Source organism: Erpetoichthys calabaricus, chromosome 12, assembly GCF_900747795.2.
Source record: "Erpetoichthys calabaricus chromosome 12, fErpCal1.3, whole genome shotgun sequence".
Classification (NCBI taxonomy): Eukaryota; Metazoa; Chordata; class Cladistia; order Polypteriformes; family Polypteridae; genus Erpetoichthys; species Erpetoichthys calabaricus.
In genome coordinates this window covers 831,871-850,734 of record NC_041405.2, presented here as the reverse complement: position 1 = coordinate 850,734, position 18,864 = coordinate 831,871, and the positions used below count along the sequence as shown (strand labels likewise).

The window sequence follows — 18,864 nt, the reverse complement described above, 5'->3', positions numbered from 1 at the left end:
GTGACTTCAATTGAACAGTTTATATGAGTTAACCTAACATTTTATTAGCCTTTTTATTTGCTTCTGTGCATTCTGTTGCGTCAACATAAACCCCTAATGGCCGGCACGGTGGCACAGTGGTACTGATGCTGCCTCGGAGACCTGGGTTTGTGTCTCGCGTCTTCCCTGCGTGAAGTTTGCATGTTCTCCCAGTGTCTGTGTCCATTTCTTCTGCTGTACAAAGACTTGCAAGGTATGTGAATTGACAATGCTAAGCTGAATTTTAAGGTGTGCGAGAATTTGAATTCAAACCCAAAGTTCCTAACTTACAAACTCTTAACACCTGCCTTTATAAACTGCTTGGTTTGTTGCTGATAATAATAATAATAATAATAATAATAATAATAATAATAATAATAATAATAATCATAAAAATAAAAATAATAATAATAATAATAATCACCAGTTATTTGGCAATAAATCCTAAGCTCCTATTAAAACCGTTAGCCCTAACAAATACCAACTAGTGGGATTGTTTTGACCAAATCCAACATGTGAATAAAGCTGCACCTCCATCTTAAATAGGAGAAATGCAAGACTGAAAGTTGCTGTGTCAGCGTTCATCCAACAGACTCCAGCTGCAGGCCACCTGAGCTCCACTTCATCGACGAGTGTGTCGCGTTATTTTCCACGTCAGTGAGTGATGACCCCCTGGTTTTGCTATCTGACTCAAGTCAAGTAAACCGAGTGACAACAACACACCTGCAGTCCAACTGACTGTCTGGTGGGGCCGCTGAATTGTGGAGGTCTTCTCATTCTGTCACCTGAGTGAGTAGCACTGGATCTCACTGGTAGAAACAAAATGGCTGCAGCCACACAAAACAAGCAGAAGGTAGCAAAGCCCCCAGTGAATGAGCTGATGGTCTGTTACAATGTGACCTGTTTTGATTGATAAAAAACAATCGCAAAACTCACAGAAACTGCAGAAACAGGACATGGGATCTCAAAACAGATAGCAATGACCAGATTTCTTTAAACATTGTCACACACGTGTGAGTAGGAGGCACTAAAGGACTACTTGAGTAATTGTAACACCACATCACACCAGGGGGCGGCGGGGTGCACTGACTGTCTTTCTCAGTTCCTTGCAGACCCTTTCCAGGAAATCCCACCCAGTTCCGGCGCCTTTGATGATGTCACTTCCTGTTCCGGTGTCATGGACGACGTCACTTGTGGTCCCAACCCTTTGATGACGTAATTTCTGGTCCCGACAACATCACGTCCTGTTCCGGCCCCTTTGATGACGTCACTTCCTCTACGGCCCTTTAAAGCCGCCATCTTGCTTCTACTTAATTAGTTCTGTTTTGGACTCAGTCTTGTGGAGCTCAGTTCTTATTTAAACCAGTGATGTTATACGGGTGGCTGCCCCAAACCCTTTATGAGGTCTGGACTCATTTATTATCACAACATGCTGTTAAAAAGGTCTTTCTTACACAAACACGGTCCAATGATTGGACGCTCCATCTCTTCTTGACTCCAAGTAGGCCGAGTGTCCAAATGTTTATCCCCTGCCATTGGTACTTGACGTCTTTGCATTTCCTAGTGATCAAGTCTTGATTAACGCACTTCAATTTAAAAATCGGGTAAGCGGATTACGCAGGTCTGAAAACAAATGGATTTTTGACAGGGGACTCCATGGACTCTCCCTAATATTTTACCAGTCAGTTTATTCTGCCAGTTTTTCAATTTACAGCCATGCCAGTTTTCAGTTTTTAACCACAAGCCAGTTGGAACCATTTTGCTTTAATTAATGTGTCAGTTATTCTTGTTTTTGAGGGATAAAAAATAATCCATAAACTCAACAGGTGGGACCACATGGCCACAGCCCTCTTGGTAACTCATTCTGCAGCGTTCTGGGCTTCACTGCATGTCTGCTACACGTGGCTTTCACCGCTGACCCAGGTCCTATAGGACATTACTGCGAAAGGACGCCCACCAAGGCTGGGGTGGATTCAGTCATCCCAGCTGACCGTCAGTCTCTTACTTCCACCTTCTCCCCTTCATCCTGGACACCTGAGATGTATGGAGGAGGAGGGATGCAATCACAGGGGCACCAGTCTCCCTGATTGGCACCAGTTCTCCATGGGTCCTGAGTAGCACCGGGTCAAATGATGAGCAGAACACAAACAGTGAAACCTTTAGGAATGTCCGCCACCCTTGAAGAAAGCCACATATGTGACACACTTTGTTTCTTGGTGACATGTCCAAATGATATGACCACAGTGCCCAGTGAGAGATGTCAAAAAGCCATTTTGCACTCACTATAAAAAAAGACCACCAATGACACAAAAAAGTGGTCTCACCAGGGACTGCGCCAACTTATTTCCCTCGCTTTGGTCTGGCTTCAGTTCATGAAATTCTAGGTCACCCTAGTAAAATAGGCCACCTCGTCTAATTCCACCTCATAGTCGGTCATCAGCCTTGGGGTCCTGATATAGATATGATCCCTGTTACTGCGCCATTTTCCGGAGGGAAGGTAAATGTCCCGCTCCCTCTTCCCCGGTTCTAGAATGGGGGCAACCATAAAATCTTCTCCGATTAGGAACTGGGAGCTGACCTTGTAGGCTGGTGGCTCATCGGGCACGATCCACCACAGGGGCCGAATGACAGGGTCGCCAGTGAAGAGCACCTCATTGGCAAGCTCCAGGACCATGGGAGCCACAAGTGCCAGGTGAAGAGCTGTGAACTTCTTGGCAATTTTAACAACGGTGTCATCGTACTCCCAGGGGGCCACGGAGAACTCCATTGTGGGCATGAAGGCCGCGAGCTCCAGCCATCGAATGTAAAGTTCCCTATCAGGTCGTCTGTCTGTTTGACTCTGAGGCACATTCCCCCCAATCGTGCCTATCTGGACAAATGGGTATCCCAGAATGCCTAGGGTGAGTACCAAGGGGATGACAGACTGGAGGCCTAGACTGTAGCCCCAGTTGGAAGTCCTGTCGAGAATGCGGAAGAAGCAGGAGATGTTCTGAGTGTGGTAGCCAACCTGTAACTCGGCCTGGTCCGAGAAAGGGAAAGCCAACTCGGCAAAGCGCTGGGTGAAGGTGTTGGGGTCTTCAATTCGGACACTGGTGTTGAAGGTCAATGGGAGATAACTGGCTTCTCCCGCCACAAAATTAAAGGACGTCACCTTGGCTTCAGTAGTCAGGTTTCTTAGCAGGGATGCATACCAATCTCTGGCATCTGTGTTAGTAAAGTCCACCAGGGCGCCAATGCCATTCCTCCAGCGAACGAGAGCAGGAAGCTTTCCTGTGGATTCTCGCACAAACAAGCCTCTCTCCACTCCATCGGCAAACTTGGAAGAGTTGTAGTTGATGAAGGGATGAATCCACAGGGAAATGGGGAAGCCGTCGTCCTTCAGCGTTTTGAACTCCTCTGAAACCTTTGGGAACCTGGCAGGGTCCGGGTCAAAGTCACCATAATAAAGGGTGTAGCCATCGTGCAACACTAGGTGACTACAGTTGAAATTCTTTGACTTGATATCGTTCACGTGATTCTTCAGTGCGTCCATGGTGATGTTCGATTTGGCAAACGCAGACGTGGACCAGATGGGGTAACTGAAGATGTTGCTGTCGGGGACCTTGGTGGGTTTGCCGAAGTAACTCCTCACCATGTGCTTGTGGATGGAGGTGATGTCTAAACCGACACACACGTGATATCTTAGGTGAGGGAAAGGCTGCTGACCGGGGGGCGGCTTGTAAGGCGTGTCGTGATACCGAGCTTGGAAGTAGAGCTGCTGCTCGGTCGCATTCCAACCGAAGTGGAAGGGAACCGACTCGCTGATCTTGACTGCCGTCCCGTTGGAGGAGAGCCAGTACCTCTGCAGGACACTGCCAAAGCCGGGCTGCCCTGCGGAGAGATCTGCCGTCACAAAGGCCCTTGGGGCCTGCACCCCTGATACCAAGATGGGCCAATGCTGGCTGTTGTTCTCTGCTCCGCCATATAAGAACGAGAAGCTGTAGGACATGCGATGCTCAATGGTGTGCCTGACGATTGATTTCCTCCAGAAGAGGTGGTAGCAAATCATCGATTCCCGAGGCTTTTCAACGCGGAGGGAGAAGTTCACGTTCCCGGGAACTGTGCGGGTGCAGTTCAGCACGTTGTCCTCTCTGGTACACGACTCGAGATCCAGTAGACCCGTCCTGAAAATCAACACAAGAAACTACACGGTAACACAGGGATCATTAACTCACAGAAACCACAAACAATAAAGATAAATAACAATGAAAACCAGAACACTGAAAAAGAATAGTCACATATTAAACAGAATTATTGTGTTACATGACATAAAATATCTCAGTGGCTAGCAGGTGACATCAGTCACATTACTAGGATGACATCCTGAGGTGGGCATCTGAATAGCTAAGGAAGGCAACTAAAGGTGAAAGAAAATATGCTAAAAATGAGGTGGGCAGACAGCCCTTCTGGATGGGCACTGCCCATGCCCCACCCACCTGTAGCATACGTAGCCCCTGAGGAGTATTAGTGGTCAGTGAGGAGACACATTAAAAATGACCACCAAAATAACACAGAATATCCATACAGAGTGAGGCCAACGCTTCACCCCATACCTGTACATAAGGACATGTCACTGTTGGGGTCTCGACTTAACAGGGGTCTAGTGAAAATGATAATGTCATTGGCAGTCTCTCTGGGTTTAAAGGCATATTATACCCTCAAAGTCCTGAAAATCAGTAACCTACAAATGAAATGCTATCTGTCACACAATTACTACGAGCTACTGGGACTTGAGTTTTGATGTACAGTTTATGACCTGATATGAACTGGCATTGCGAAAAATCGGAGGTGGTGGCAACCTTGTCAAACTGACCTGCACGCATGGGTTTCTAATGACAACGTTTCAGCCAAATGAAGTGACATGGCAGAAAGAAAAAGAAGGCCAGCAACATCTGCTGAGCATCAAGCAACTTGCAGAGGCCAATAACAAGATGAGGAAGATCATAACAAGAAAAAGAAGAAGAGGAAAAGCAGAGCCATGTTGGATACAGAATTGTAGAACGACAGAGGCAGGGAAATGCATGTGACCAGGGTCTACGTGTAACTGCTGAGGTCTGAACCTTGATCTTGATCGAAAGCTTCTGGTCTGATAAGGCTTAATCTCCCAGGATATGGTACATACATGTTTAGAGTTTATAGTCGAGAGTAAGTATTCTGTTTATTGATCATTGAAAGAGGCAAACAATTCTGTAAGAGGAAAATGTACAAAGAACACCGGCGACATATGCTGAGCGTCAAGCACACAAGAGAAGGATCTTAAGAAAGGTTTAAAGTCTAAGCCTCTCTTTAAAATTTCAGATGTCTCTGTAGTTGTGGGTCCTCAACTCATAGCAATTGGCTTTAAAAATTTGAACTTTGAGAGCCTGAAGCAGAACCATTGGCATTCAAGCAAACCTTGATGAGATCCCTCACTCCAGAAACAGGAAATTATAAGATAAGAAGTCAGCAGACTGTTTAAGGCTGGCATATAAGAACCTTCGGTATCACCTTGGGCCCTACCATTAGTACGTCTTCGTGAGGCTGACGGGTCGTATCGCGTTTTGTGTGGATAATCCAGGATTAAACATGAAGGCACAGCTGGATGCTTACCCCGCGTCTCAAGTTCACAACATTCTGAGGTTATCTCCATGGCGTGACAATACTTTCAGCACGGGCAGATGTCTTTCCAAAAATCTTCTGAGGATTTCAAAATGTGTTTTCATTGAAAAGTCAAACCTGATCACTTTTAATGCTATCAATACTTTGTTCCAAACTGTATCTAATATATGATGGAAAGTAAAAGAGCAGCACAGACCTATCAAAATGAACTTTTCCTGAACCTCGGACAACACGTGGCACATGGTGTGTGATGCCAGCGTGTGGTGTGTAGGTGAAGACAGGGATGACTCGAAACACAAAGACCGTCAGGATTCGGACTAAGGGCCTATTTATGAATTAGGGGTGTTAAATGAAAATTAGCAGGTTGAACATCTGGAAGGAAGCTACATGGGGGTAGACTGCATGTTGAATATGGACTGACAGATAACCCAAGGACAACTGCAGATGTAAAGTCCAGGAGACCTCAGCATTAATGCCATATATATATTTATTAATGACCTGGCCTACAATGGTGTGATGTTCATTCTGTCCTTACTAAATTAAAGGTGCTGTCAATGACGCCGTCCACATCCCAAGTCCAACATGGACATGTTCAGTAACCCACCTGAAGATCATACGGAAGACGAAGGCGCCCGTCTCATTCCTGATGCGAAAGCCACTGCGTGTGAGCTCCAGCAGCTCCATCTTGATGACTTCCACCCGGCGTAGAGACGCGCCATACTCACTCCAGGCCACGATGACCGCGATGAACAGCAGCAGGCCCAGCAAGCACATTCCTAGCAAGAGCCGCATCTTGTAGTACTTGCTCTTGCTGGCCTTGGTGGCCCTGCGGCTCGAGTGAAGCATGGTGCCCGGTGAAGGGTGCTGAGCTGGAAGATGGGCTGCTGATGCTGTGTTGTCTGCTACTCTGACTTGGTGGAAAATTCAGAATACAGACGGTGACTTTCTTCATCTGCCACTCAACAAAAGGACCTGAAAAAGAAAGAAGAAGCCATTCAGTCCAAGAGGCTCATCATGCACTCCAGAAGACCACTGCTGACAAGGCGGCTGATGGAGACCGCAAACAAATGAGCCTGTGTGGTCTCCTGTTGAACTTCTTTTCCATGGTCACATGCTTGACCTTTGAACCTCTGCCTGCAAGTAAGCCCACCTAATAATAACAGTGAATGGTGACCTGAGATCATCTGCAGCCCACGACTGCGGAGATTTAAGAGAATGAATGTGGAAAATAACATCGTTGACTTGAGCCCACCGTGAATCTCAGCCTGAACGTCTACGGCTCACTCTGCTCTTTGTGAGACTGAGACTGAAGGTGGTGGGTGGGCAGCAGTCACACAGTTTCCACATTTTAGACATTTACATAATTCTTTATCAGACTCATTTGTCCAAAGCGATTTACAAAAGAAGTGAACATAATTGAGCAAACAAATCGATCATAACACGTGAAGAACTAACCTAACAGCTGACATCAGTTAGACAGAAATTCACCAGACAGGAGATCCTTCAAACGCTTCTCAGACACTTTGGGGGGGGGGGATAAAGCCCACCAGCTTGAAGCTCCACATGAAGAGAGTCTGGATTGAAATTTCATGTCACACAGAGGTGGCAGGTCATCAGCAGACATGAGTGGGCAACAAGGAGCACAGGAGAATTTATGAACCTCCTGGACTCTTTTGATTTGAGACAGCTCGTTAATCAGCCTGCACATAAAGCAGGTCATACGTTAGACTTAGTAATTACTAAAGGACTAAAAGTTGATATAAAGCAGGTCATTGATACGGGTCTATCAGACCATTTTCTTCTACTCTTTAATATAGAAATAATGATAGAAAACACTCATGAGAAGCATATTGTTAAAAAACGCTTCTTTGACTCATCAGCAGCTTTAAAACTTTCAAACATTCTAACCAATCAGTCCGTTTATAGTGCCAACTATAATAGCGAGGAGAATGTAAATAGTAAGGTGGAAAGATTTAATACTAAAGTGAGGGCTGCTGTTGACTTAGTTGCACCTGAAAAGACAGTTAAAAAATCTTCTAGCATTGTTATACCTTGGAAGACCCAAAGAGTGTCTGATTTAAAGAGAACATGCCGTAGAGCTGAGCGTAAATGGAGGAAGACTAAACTAACTATTGACTATGAAATATTAAAAGTTAAAATAACAGAATACAATAACACAGTCCGTCTTGAGAGGTGCTGCTATTTCTCTAAGATTATAAATAACAATCCTAGTAATCCCAGAGTCTTATTCTCAACAATTGATCATCTGTTAAACCAGGTAACTCAAAGGAATGCCTCCTAAGTACTTCCAGTAAAACCTGTGAGGCTATCGCTGTATTTTTCAATCAAAAACTTAATGATATTAGAAATAACATAGTATATCTCCCCAACACTAAGGATCCTCCTAAACCCCAGTACCCCATAATAAACAAATTAAAGTCTTTCACTAGGATAGATTTACCTGATTTACATAAAATAATTTCTCAAATGAAACCCTCCACCTGTGCCCTTGACCCAATACCAACTAATTTTTTCAAAGAAGTATCGGGCGTGCTTATTGATAATGTTCTTGACATAGTAAATTCGTCATTAGATACGGGGGTCTTCCCAGACTGTCTCAAGACTGCGGTAATTAAACCCCTACTTAAGAAAAATAATCTTGACCCCTCTGCTCTTGAAAATTATAGACCCATCTCTAACTTGCCTTTCTTAAGTAAAATTCTAGAGAAGGCAGTCATTATACAGTTAAATGAGCACCTCAATAAACCTGCTATTCTTGATAAATTTCAGTCAGATTTTAGAACAAATCACAGCACAGAAACTGCACTCGTTAATGCAGACAGAGGCCATTTATCTGTTTTCATCCTCTTAGATCTGAGTGCCGCATTTGACACCATTGATCATAATATTCTTAAGAATCGCCTTAGTCAATGGGTGGGCCTCTCTGGCAGTGTCTTAAATTGGTTTGAATCCTACCTGGCAGGGAGAAAATTCTTTGTTAGTTGTGGTAATTATAACTCAAAGACACATGATATTCTATATGGTGTTCCACAAGGCTCTATCCTGGGTCTGCTGCTCTTCTCAATCTACATGCTTCCATTAGGTCAGATTATCTCGGGACATAACGTGAGCTACCACAGCTATGCTGATGACACACAGCTGTATTTATCAATAGCACCTGATGACCCTAAATCTCTTGATTCGTTAACACAATGTCTCACTTGTATCTCAGAATGGATGAATAGTAACTTTCTCAAATTAAATAAAGAAAAAACCGAAATCTTAGTGATTGGCAATAATGGATACAATGAGGCTATTAGAAATAAACTGGATGCATTAGGATTAAAAGTCAAATCGGAGGTAAAAAGCTTAGGGGTAACCGTTGATTGTAATCTGAATTTTAAATCGCATATTAATCAGATCACTAGGACAGCATTTTTTCACCTAAGAAACATAGCAAAAGTTAGACCTCTTATATCATCGAAAGATGCTGAGAAATTAGTTCACGCGTTTGTTTTCAGTCGGCTAGATTACTGTAACGCACTCCTCTCAGGACTACCCAAAAAAGACATCAATCGTTTGCAACGAGTGCAGAATGCAGCTGCTAGAATCCTTACCAGGAAAAGAAAATCCGAACACATTTCTCCAGTTTTGATGTCACTACACTGGTTACCTGTGTCATTCAGAATTGACTTTAAAATTCTGCTTATGGTTTATAAAGCCTTAAATAATCTCGCCCCGGCTTATATATCGGAATGTCTGACACCTTATATTCCAAATCGTAACCTCAGATCCTCAACTGAGTGTCTCCTTAGAATTCCAAGAGCAAAACTTAAAAGAAGTGGTGAGGCGGGTGGCCTTCTGCTGTTATGCACCTCAAATCTGGAATAGCCTGCCAGTAGGAATTCGCCAGGCTGATACAGTGGAGCACTTTAAAAAACTACTGAAAACACATTACTTTAACATGGCCTTCTCATAACTTCACTGTAATTTAATCCTGATACTCTGTATATCCAATTCATTATAATAACTATTCATTCAAAATCTGTACTAACCCCTACTCTCTCTTCTGTTTCCTTTTCCGGTGTCCTGTTGGTGGTGGCGTGCGCCACCACCATCTACCCAAAGCACCATGATGTTCCAACAATGATGGATGGATTAAAAGCCAGAAGTCTGTATGACCATCAGCATCAAGTGACTCCGTGAAAAGCCCGAACTACAAAGAGGACTATTTCACTTATGTTAGGTAGAATGCCCAGAGGGGACTGGGCGGTCTCGTGGCCTGGAACCCCTACAGATTTTATTTTTTTCTCCAGCCTTCTGGAGTTTTTTTTTGCTTTTTCTGTCCACCCTGGCCATCGGACCTTACTCCTTTCTATGTTAACTAAGGTTGTCTTATTTTAATTTCTTATTTTGTCTTTTATTTTTCTTCTCTCCATTATGTAAAGCACTTTGAGCTACTTTTTGTATGAAAATGTGCTATAGAAATAAATGTTGTTGTTGTTGTTGTTGTCCCAAGTGTCTGCACGTCAGTAGGTTCTGACCCATTGACTACTCTGTACGGAGACATCGAGGATTTCAACTCAATATGTGTGAGTCTGGAAAGAGGAATGACACGCTAGAAGACCACCACATGTGCCACTGTGTTTTCAATCATCTGCAGTGACTTGGTGACACATGCCAGTTGTAATGAGAGTTGTAATGGCCCACATGTGACGAGGCCAAAGCCTGGACCAGGACCTCCATTAGATAGGGGTCTACAGAGTGAATCTACAGGGCCGAGACACCGCAGCACTAAGGTCAGTGAAGGACCGCTGGTCATCAATCACCTCCCCAAGGTGGCATACAGGCTTGGCGGGTTTTTATGATAATTAGCTGAGCTGAACAGAGACTGACGGGCTGGGACAACAAGAAGGTTCATGTCTGCCGATGTGAAATGACTTATTACCTAAAGGTAGGCAGTGTGGGGTCACGACACCAAATCTTAAACCCCAAAGGTGCAGGGTGGGTGCCCACATACTGTATGACCGTGTGCAGAGCTGGTAGAGGGAAATCCAAACAGTGACTGGTGGCTGTCATTAAAGTATTAGTATTATTAAACTCCAAACTATTTAGATCAGGCGACTGCTCACTTTTCCAAGCCTATTATTCTAGATTTTGATTTTTATTGATTTTTATAATTTTGTTTTAAATTTTATTTATTTTTTGATTTTTGACTGTTGTAAGGCAGCTTTATAAAGCTGAAAAAAAAAACAAAAGAAGTGACAATTTCAGAGGATTTTCTGTGTGCACCGCAGATTGAGTTGCAGCCACGTGATTTGTGGACTGGAGGAGCAGGCTGCAAGTTCATTGTAAGGTGGACCTAAAGGAGAGCACACTGGTGAATGTCTTCACCAGGCTTTTATTATAATCAACATTCTGTGCGATATTTATGTTTCGAAATTATAACTTAAATCCTCTCCTTAGGGTTCAGTTTCTCAGCTGACAACTCAGCCCAGGTTAGCATTCCATTCCGTGCGAGTCAGAATTGCAGGTGAGAATTTCATTGTAAAATGCGCACTTAACATTCAGCTGGAACTTAAAGTCACCAACTCCAGTTCAGGGTGCTGACGTTTGATCCAGTATCTGAAGTAAATGTGCATCTGGAAAGAAACTCATCAGTCCCTCATAATATTCTGGAGAAAACCCCACGCAGAATTGGGGTGGACATGCAAAACTGACAATGGCAGCAACCAGGGGTAAGATTTGAACTCAGGGCACAGAATTTGGGCTGCGGTAACATTAAACACTGCGCCACTGTAACTCGAAAACTCAGAGCGACATGCCTATCAGATTAAAAATAAACAGAAAATTAATTTCAAAAAAACAACGAGAGATCAGGTAACAGGAAACATCGCGCGTGAAATTATTACACAAATAAATTAAACTGTGGACCATACAATGCTAAGAGGTTGCACAAGAAGGTGCCCTTCATATTTCCAGTCAACCTTCAGTACCTGACTGCACTGTTTTAGATTGTTCTGACTATAAAAACCGTAGCGAAAGTACATTGGAGATCGAAGTCGCAATATTAAAGGACATTCTCTTACCTGTTGTCACTGCTTATTACAACGTGCCCTGCAGTCACCACAGAACGAGGAGCCTCAGCTACACGCACTCATCCACGAGCCTCCACAGCAACGGCGGCGGCAGCAACTTCTGAAACCTCAGCGTTGAGGGGCGGGACCTTACTCTGAAGGGCGGGGATGGGGCGGGGAGTAGGAGGGGATGGGCGCGGTATGTAAATATATTCCCTTTCGAAAGGCCGCGTGGGCGTGGCTACCGGACTTAATGAGCAGTCGTAGGCTGGACCTGCCGGCTACCGTTTGTCTAATAATCGGCTCAGACCAACACGCACCGGTCCAGCTTGAAAAACTGGCCGCGTTCGTGGTGCTTGAACGCGCTGTTGGCCGGACGAGGACGCGGAGTTTTTGAAGCGAGGGTGTCGCGCGCACGTCAGCATCGCCTTAAGAGATACTCGTTTTACCGGAAAGTCTTTAAGATGGTTTCGACGGCCAGAGGGTATGAAGTAGAAAGCACGCGAGTTTGTAAAGAAAGCACGTGCGCTCTCAGCTTAGTAACACAAGTTTAAGTTTGTGCGTGAGGAAGGTCAGTCAGAGGTGGATGGGACAGAACTCGCATCGGGAGTGGGGCCGTTAGTGTGCCGTACCGTATACTTGGAGCTGGACATCTGTGTCTGTATTGACTCATGTATTCACTCTCTTTTATTGCTATAATTGTCAGTTTGAATATGTGCTTTTTTCTGTTGATACTTCTTTCATATTTTTTCTGCATTTGATTTGATTGATTTGCATGTATATTTATATTATAATGCCATTATTTATCTGCTTAAACATAATTTAAATGGCAAAGTGTATTAATAAAAAGCTTTATTGTCCTGATGTTGTCCTAACAATAAAAAAGTCAAAGACTTAGTGATCACTGAAATGGGCCAAGCCAGGCAATCGGAGCGACAGCAAGAACAGCGCGCGTGTGGCAGTTTGTCACAAAACGATAGAAATTCTCCTCCATTAGAAAAATGAAAAACGTTCAAAGTCTTCTCAGGTCATCTTGAAATGACAATGACAAGATAAAAACAGAACTGTAACCTGGGGACCACTGGTGGTGACAGGATAACTCAACGGTCACTCCGTTTTTATTTAAAAGGCACCTGACACAATATGTAGAAATGGATGGCACTGCAAAAACAGAGAAATGCAATCAAATAGAAATACACAATCCACACAACAGGAAGAACAAGCAGAACAAAACAATAAAATGTCCTGAATGTCCTTGTAGCAGAGTGACAGAAATGGAGTTAAGTGAACATCAGTCCAATGGGGACAGAAGAGTCAAATAAGAAAGGAGAATAAATGACGGGAGTCCATTTAAAGAGAAGAGAGGAGACTGAAGAAGACCATTTGACATGTGAGGAAGGATAAGCGAGCCTTGGAGTCAAATAATGAGTGACAAGACCAGCAGAGGAGGAGACGCCTGGCCAGGGAGGCGCAGGACAAGACAAAGGGTCATCTGGAGGGTTCATCTTTAACAATCAGTGGCAGAGGTTTGAAGATAATTTGATCTTTCATGGGAAGCGATTGTAATGAAGCCAGTCGAGGGGTGAGTGGGGCGTCTCGTCTCCGTTCTTCTTTTCTGTTACTGGCTTGATGTCAAAATGTTAAGATGCGTTAGGATGTCTTCTTTTGCAGCTGTATTTAAGGTAGAAGTTGTTTTTTGTTGATTTACCCGTAGGTGTCTGTGAGTTGTGCCATTGTGGGGTCTCACCTGGCCAGTCCAAGGTGTGTTGTTGAGGTCACCAGTCACACAGAGTTCGACCATCGCCATTTGTTATCTGGAGTTTGTCACAGATGCCATGCTGGGACACGTCCCCCTAAGACTTTGGCACACCCTGGCCTTTTCTTCCTAAATCTCTTTACTTAGCAGCCTTAGGCCTGAGTCTTTCCAACTGCTCCGTCATCTTCTCTCTCCATTTATTTTCAGAATGATATCCTACTTTATAACTAGTCCAGCTTGCTGTGGAAGCTCCAGTGAGAAGCCTCTGCTCTCTGCAAATTTTAAAAATCTTTACTTAGAAAATTTTTAAAATTACGTTTCAAGTTCAGTCTGAGAGGAAAAGAAAATAATTGAAGTAAACTGAGTGGTCCTGCAAAGCCACATGATTGTCTCAGAGCCTTTGAACTCAATGCTCAGTATATTGGGGGCCACAGTCCATTACTTTGGTGGTCTAGGTGAGGGAGGTCTTTAAGGAGCCATCATTCTCCTTGGCTTTTTCACGTCATGTTGAGGTGTACTGATATCCAGCGGCCATCCACTTGGAGCCTCGTCCTGATTTGCTTAGTCAGCCTGCTGAGGACCACTAGGCATTCTGGTTTCAGTCTGAAAGAGAAGAACACAATACAAATTACGATAAAGACGTGCATGGTGACGTCCCTGAGACTGCCAGAGTGATTGTCTTCTCTCTGTGCCAGTGGGCACCAGGCCCCGCTGCTGTGTGGTCACTTACTTACTTACTTACTTCTCATCCACATTATTAGAGAATGACCAGTGGATGTGGGTGTGAGTGGCACTCAGGAAAGAAAATGCCATTTTAATGTCTGAGTCAAGAATGACGGGTGGCACATGGCAGTCAGTCGCTGAGGACTTCACGGCAGACTTGTAGAGTGGAGTCTCGTAAATCAGGAACTGACACTAAGGTGCTGCCTGAGTGCTGAGGACGTTTCGTAAAGCAGCAGAAGAACGACAAACATCTGAGAGGGTCATAGATAAGAGAAGGTGGACAGCCTGCAGAATGTTCTAGAGTTCATGGAGGTGAGCCCCCCACCAACCCCCTGCTGATGTCACTTTGGAATTGATCTGTATGGAGACCCCAAACCCCACCTGACCATTATTGATGAGGAAGAGGAGGCAGTCATACTTACCATCCCCAAAGTAGAGGTTGGAGGTGAACCTGTGAAGAGGAAAAGAGGAGTCAGACCTTCTACACCAAAGCAGAAAAGCTGGCATAGCCTACAAAATAAACCCCAAGCCAGTCAACAGGCGGATGAGGGCACCAGTGAAGACTCCCACTCTTTACAGCTTTTAATGACAATACGAGTTCAATTACAATGAGACCTGTGGAATTTGTATGTAAGATCGATGGACACGATCTACAAAGATGAGAGAGAGATGAAGACTTTAGAGCAGGGGTCTGAGCTAACAATACCCCAAAAAATAATAAAACACCCACAAACTTGGGGATGGAAGCTACTGTGCCACCATCTTAAATAGGGGAGAAACAACTGGAAGAAAATAATAATAAAATAATAGAAGAATAGAATTCAAAATCAGCAAATTATGAAAAGAGCCTCACGTCAAAATGTCAAACATCCACACATTAGGCAGACGGCGCAGGAACACCTCGTGGAGTAGCCAGCCTTTTAATCTCATTTCGCTTTATCCATTGAAGTTATCAAATGTGTTTTGCTTTTCTTTTCGTTTGTATTTTCTTTGTTGTTTTCTTTAATATGAGTGTTGTTTTATTGAATTATAAGTTAATTATCCATCGGTTCTTTTGTTTTTTTTTCCTTTCTGTTTTGTGCCTTGCACAGTTGATATTGAGACCCCTAATGCTGCTGCTGGCGGACCACCCTAACCCTGTTTAGGCCAGACGTAAGCAGGTCGTGGGGTTTGTTTCGACTTCTGTCCTTGTCCCCTCATCTGGATTGTCATTCTGGACTGGCGCGAGTGTATTTTGTGCTTTTGCTTGGTTTGCACTTGGGCTTACCTTTCAGACATAACCGCTTCACCTCCTATTCACCTTTTCGTTAATATTTTCATCAAACTCATTGTGTTCTTGTTATTGTGGGCCAGGGTTTTTTCCACAGTTCCCACTTTGTTTACGGCTTTGAACTTTTGATCTCCGATTTCTCACTACAGTTGAGTTTTGTGTTTTGCTGTCGATGAGCTGAATTTCAGAGTCTAAAGCCTTAGGGAGGGAAAGGCAGAGAGTCCTGTATTGTTTTTTATTAAAGATCTAGAGCAGGAAAGGGCGTCACGAACAAACAAAGACCACAATCTCGGCCATCCCTAAACAAAGGCGTAGTCGGAATACGAGTCCTGGCGCCGAGAAGTCGATTGCTGAGCAGGCCCTCTCAGCGTTCTCGGGTATCGATGCCATCTCCGATAATCAGGAAGGCGACTGTGACGCTTACACACCGACTGGTTACTTCTAACGAAGCGTTAAATAATTAATAAGTGTGAAGATTACGACAAATGGAAGTGGACATAGAATTCGAAATTAGGAAATGTTACAAATGTCAAGAATTGCATATTTTAATTATGTGCTATGGGCTGTTAGACATTAAAAGACGTGAGGGTCCGGGGGGCCGGATGTTCCTTAAGAGGAGGAGGAGATTCTGAACAACCTGAAGCAGAAACTCCAGATGTGCATAGAATGTAAGGGTGACATGGAGGTCTCATCGGTGTCTTCACTGCCGATCTTTTACAAGATGATCTCTTTTATTACTTGCTGTATATTTTTGCACTTATTCTTTATCTTTATATTTTTACGCTTTACTAAATAAGATAAATCCCTTCATTTTTATGTGCACTTCTTGAGGTTCAGGTGGAGGTGTCACCTGAGGAGTTTCCCAGCAGGGTTTGGGATGCGAACTGCAGGTCTGTGAGTCGATGGCCTGCAAGAGGTCACCAAACCTGTGGAAGTGCAGGGTGAACCTTAAGGGCCCAGAGGTCACCAACACCTCAACATCTCTCACCCCTTAGCCCAGGAAAGAGAGACGGATATCCAGGGTACCTCCCAAGGCCCGGATCAGCACATGCTTTACCCCTTTTCGTTGTTGTCCACATATCCAGCTGTAGTTCCAAATTTCTTTGCTTGCTGGGCCAGGAGCCAACCTGAAAGAGAAGGAGCAAATCAGTGAGTCGGAAAAGCGGCCGGCGGTCACAAAAGTCACGAGTCGCTCATTGAAGCACCAAGCCTTCTACTCAGGCTTCCTACTCACGTGTGCCGCTGGGCTCTGATGGGACGCAGGACCAAGTGACCATTTCACCGACCCCTCATTTGCAATTAAATGACTTTTGAAAGGAGCCATTTCAGATGGAAGTCACTGATTTACAACACCCTGACGTCTCAGCGCAGGTTTCTTTATTTCTTTCAGCATTTCTAGATCTCAACAGAGTGACATTTGGTGACACATTTTTATCCCTCAACATTTATGTAAAGAATGATCCCCTCTGGAGGGTGAAGAGCGATGAAGGCTTTAGTGGAGAGACCCGAGTTCAGCTCCCAGCAGGGTCATTGTGCTTTGTGCCTGACCCCGTGTGACTGATTGTGGGTGTATGTGGGTCTGTGAAGGCTTGTCAACTGGGGTCCAACCCAGGGCTTGCTCCTGCCTTTGGTCTAATGACAGTGACATAAACCTCATCATCTCACACTCACCAGTGAAAAAGATGCCTTAGAAGTAACTTAGAAGATGGACCCAGAAGTGTGTGGATTAACAGAATTAACTGTAAAGGTTGATGACCTCCAGGGGACTCCAGGCCTGTCCCAGGACCTTGAGCCTGCGGGACTCAAAAAACGTCTCACCATCCAGGGTGACTCTAAGCCCCTCATGAGGTTTCACCACTACATTCATATACCGTCCTTTCAAGGCAATGGTGACCTCCTGTCTGTCACTCTGCAATACAAAGATGTTGGAGAGGCTGAATGCGTGTTCAGGGGAGACTGGAGGAGAACACAAAACTGGAATTTAAGACCTGAGACTCAAACGTGTCACCTCATTAGTGACCACTGGCCCCTTCTTAAGTTTGCCGCCATCTTCCTTCTCTCAAGCACATCCTGATCAGATGCGAAGAAGACTTGGAGAAGGTCCAAATCAAAATCTGTCCCTGTCCCCACTCCGCATGTTGTCCCCATTTTGAGGGTCCCCCCCCCCCCCCCCCAGTTCATCTCCCTGACTACCTGTCTAAGTGACGCACTCACCTGGTATGTAAACCCCCGCAGAGCTCCTCTCCATGTACTTCCCCGTAATGGACAAGTGCTGCACTGTGCAGAAGAACTCCATGTCCTCGAGCTCAGAAAGCTGCATGGGGGTGAATTTCACCTGAGTCACCAAATCAAAGGTGTTCTTTCTCATCGATGGGCCATAATGGGCAGTGGTGGCTTTCCACTGCGGTGTCCCAGCTTCCCATTGCTTCTTCTCCTTGTCCCTTCTCAGCCAAGTCACCTTGATCTCCTTGGGGTAGAAGTCTGTGATGGTGCAGCTCAGAATGCATGGCTGGTTGAGCTCCACGAAGTGGATCTTTAAATCCATCGCTCTGGGCATTTTCTGACAGCCTGCAATGAAAGAAGAAGGCGGACACCTGGAATGAGTTTGAGGGGGACACTCCTGGCCTGTGCTCGGTCCCTACTTTAGACACCTGGGAATGCATGATGGTTTCTTGCCAAGGAGGGAGGCCATAACAGAAGAACAGAGACTGACTGACGACCTGACTGGGATGAGTGAAGGGAGGTCATAATGGAAGGCCGAAGATGGAATGACGTGCCAGCCGAGATGGGTGCTGGTTCCTTATCAAGACAGGACACCTGCTCAGAAGAACAGAAGGTGTCTATGGAGCCGTACACATGGTGACATCATACCACAAGAGGCACGTTGGGAATTGTAGTCCCGTGGGACAGCCCTGTCAAGAATCCTGGGGGCCACCAGGGGGAGCTACCAGGTACACATACCCCTTCTTCGAAGGCCTTCCACATGACCCGGCAGTGCTTCTAAGACTTCCAGGTCCAGCATAAAAGAGCGAGGAGGAGAGCAGATGAGACAACAAGGGAGATGTGGAAAGAGACAAGAAAGCATTTTATAGTGGATCTGGAGGTCTGTGAAGGTGTCTTGTGTTTGACCCCAGGACTGTGCCATGTAGTTGTGTCTGAGGGTTTACGGGCTCAGTGGTGCCCCCTACTGGTCACAGCTCATGATATTTACATTTGTGTGGTGTATAATGTCGCATTATTTAGATAAGATGCAGCATTCAAGTGAATAAAATGCACCATTTGGCCAAATGTACATTGATACCCCTCCATATTATTGAGGTCAGCTGTTAACAGAGACATCAAACCAAGCACCTTGACAAACATGGGGTGACATTAAACGTAGC

General features: G+C 44.8%; 2 protein-coding genes across 3 annotated transcripts in view; both read right to left on the bottom strand.

Annotated features, from left to right (window-relative positions):
* Positions 1-1,921: 1,921 nt before the first annotated feature.
* Positions 1,922-11,821, bottom strand: LOC114663213 (myogenesis-regulating glycosidase-like). Its single transcript, XM_028816960.2, has 3 exons — positions 11,745-11,821; positions 6,260-6,627; positions 1,922-4,181 (listed from the first exon to the last, which is right to left on the bottom strand). The coding sequence occupies exons 2-3, from the start codon at positions 6,499-6,501 to the stop codon at positions 2,399-2,401; spliced, it is 2,025 nt and encodes a 674-aa protein (XP_028672793.2). The 5' UTR covers positions 6,502-6,627; positions 11,745-11,821; the 3' UTR covers positions 1,922-2,398.
* A 2,580-nt stretch (positions 11,822-14,401) lies between these two features.
* Positions 14,402-18,864, bottom strand: part of LOC114661616 (uncharacterized) — a 69,243-nt gene continuing 64,780 nt past the window's right edge. The window contains exons 6-8 of one of the 2 annotated variants that reach the window (XM_051934748.1): positions 17,696-18,049; positions 16,539-16,608; positions 14,402-14,662 (exon numbers count right to left, since the gene is read on the bottom strand). In XM_051934748.1, coding sequence (XP_051790708.1) covers positions 14,509-14,662; positions 16,539-16,608; positions 17,696-18,049 — 578 coding nt within the window. In that variant the 3' untranslated portion in view covers positions 14,402-14,508. The remainder of the gene's footprint in view (positions 14,663-16,538; positions 16,609-17,695; positions 18,050-18,864) is intronic. The other variant, XM_028814748.2, reaches the window with a different exon arrangement.

Bases quoted from the DNA above. Each gene is read 5' to 3' on its own strand.
- LOC114663213 (XM_028816960.2), bottom strand. From the start codon at position 6,501: ATGCTTCACTCGAGCCGCAGGGCCACCAAGGCCAGCAAGAGCAAGTAC. The intron at 4,182-6,259 runs GTGGGTTACTGA...GTTGATTTTCAG, and splicing joins GTCTTCCGTATGATCTTCAG to GACGGGTCTACTGGATCTCG.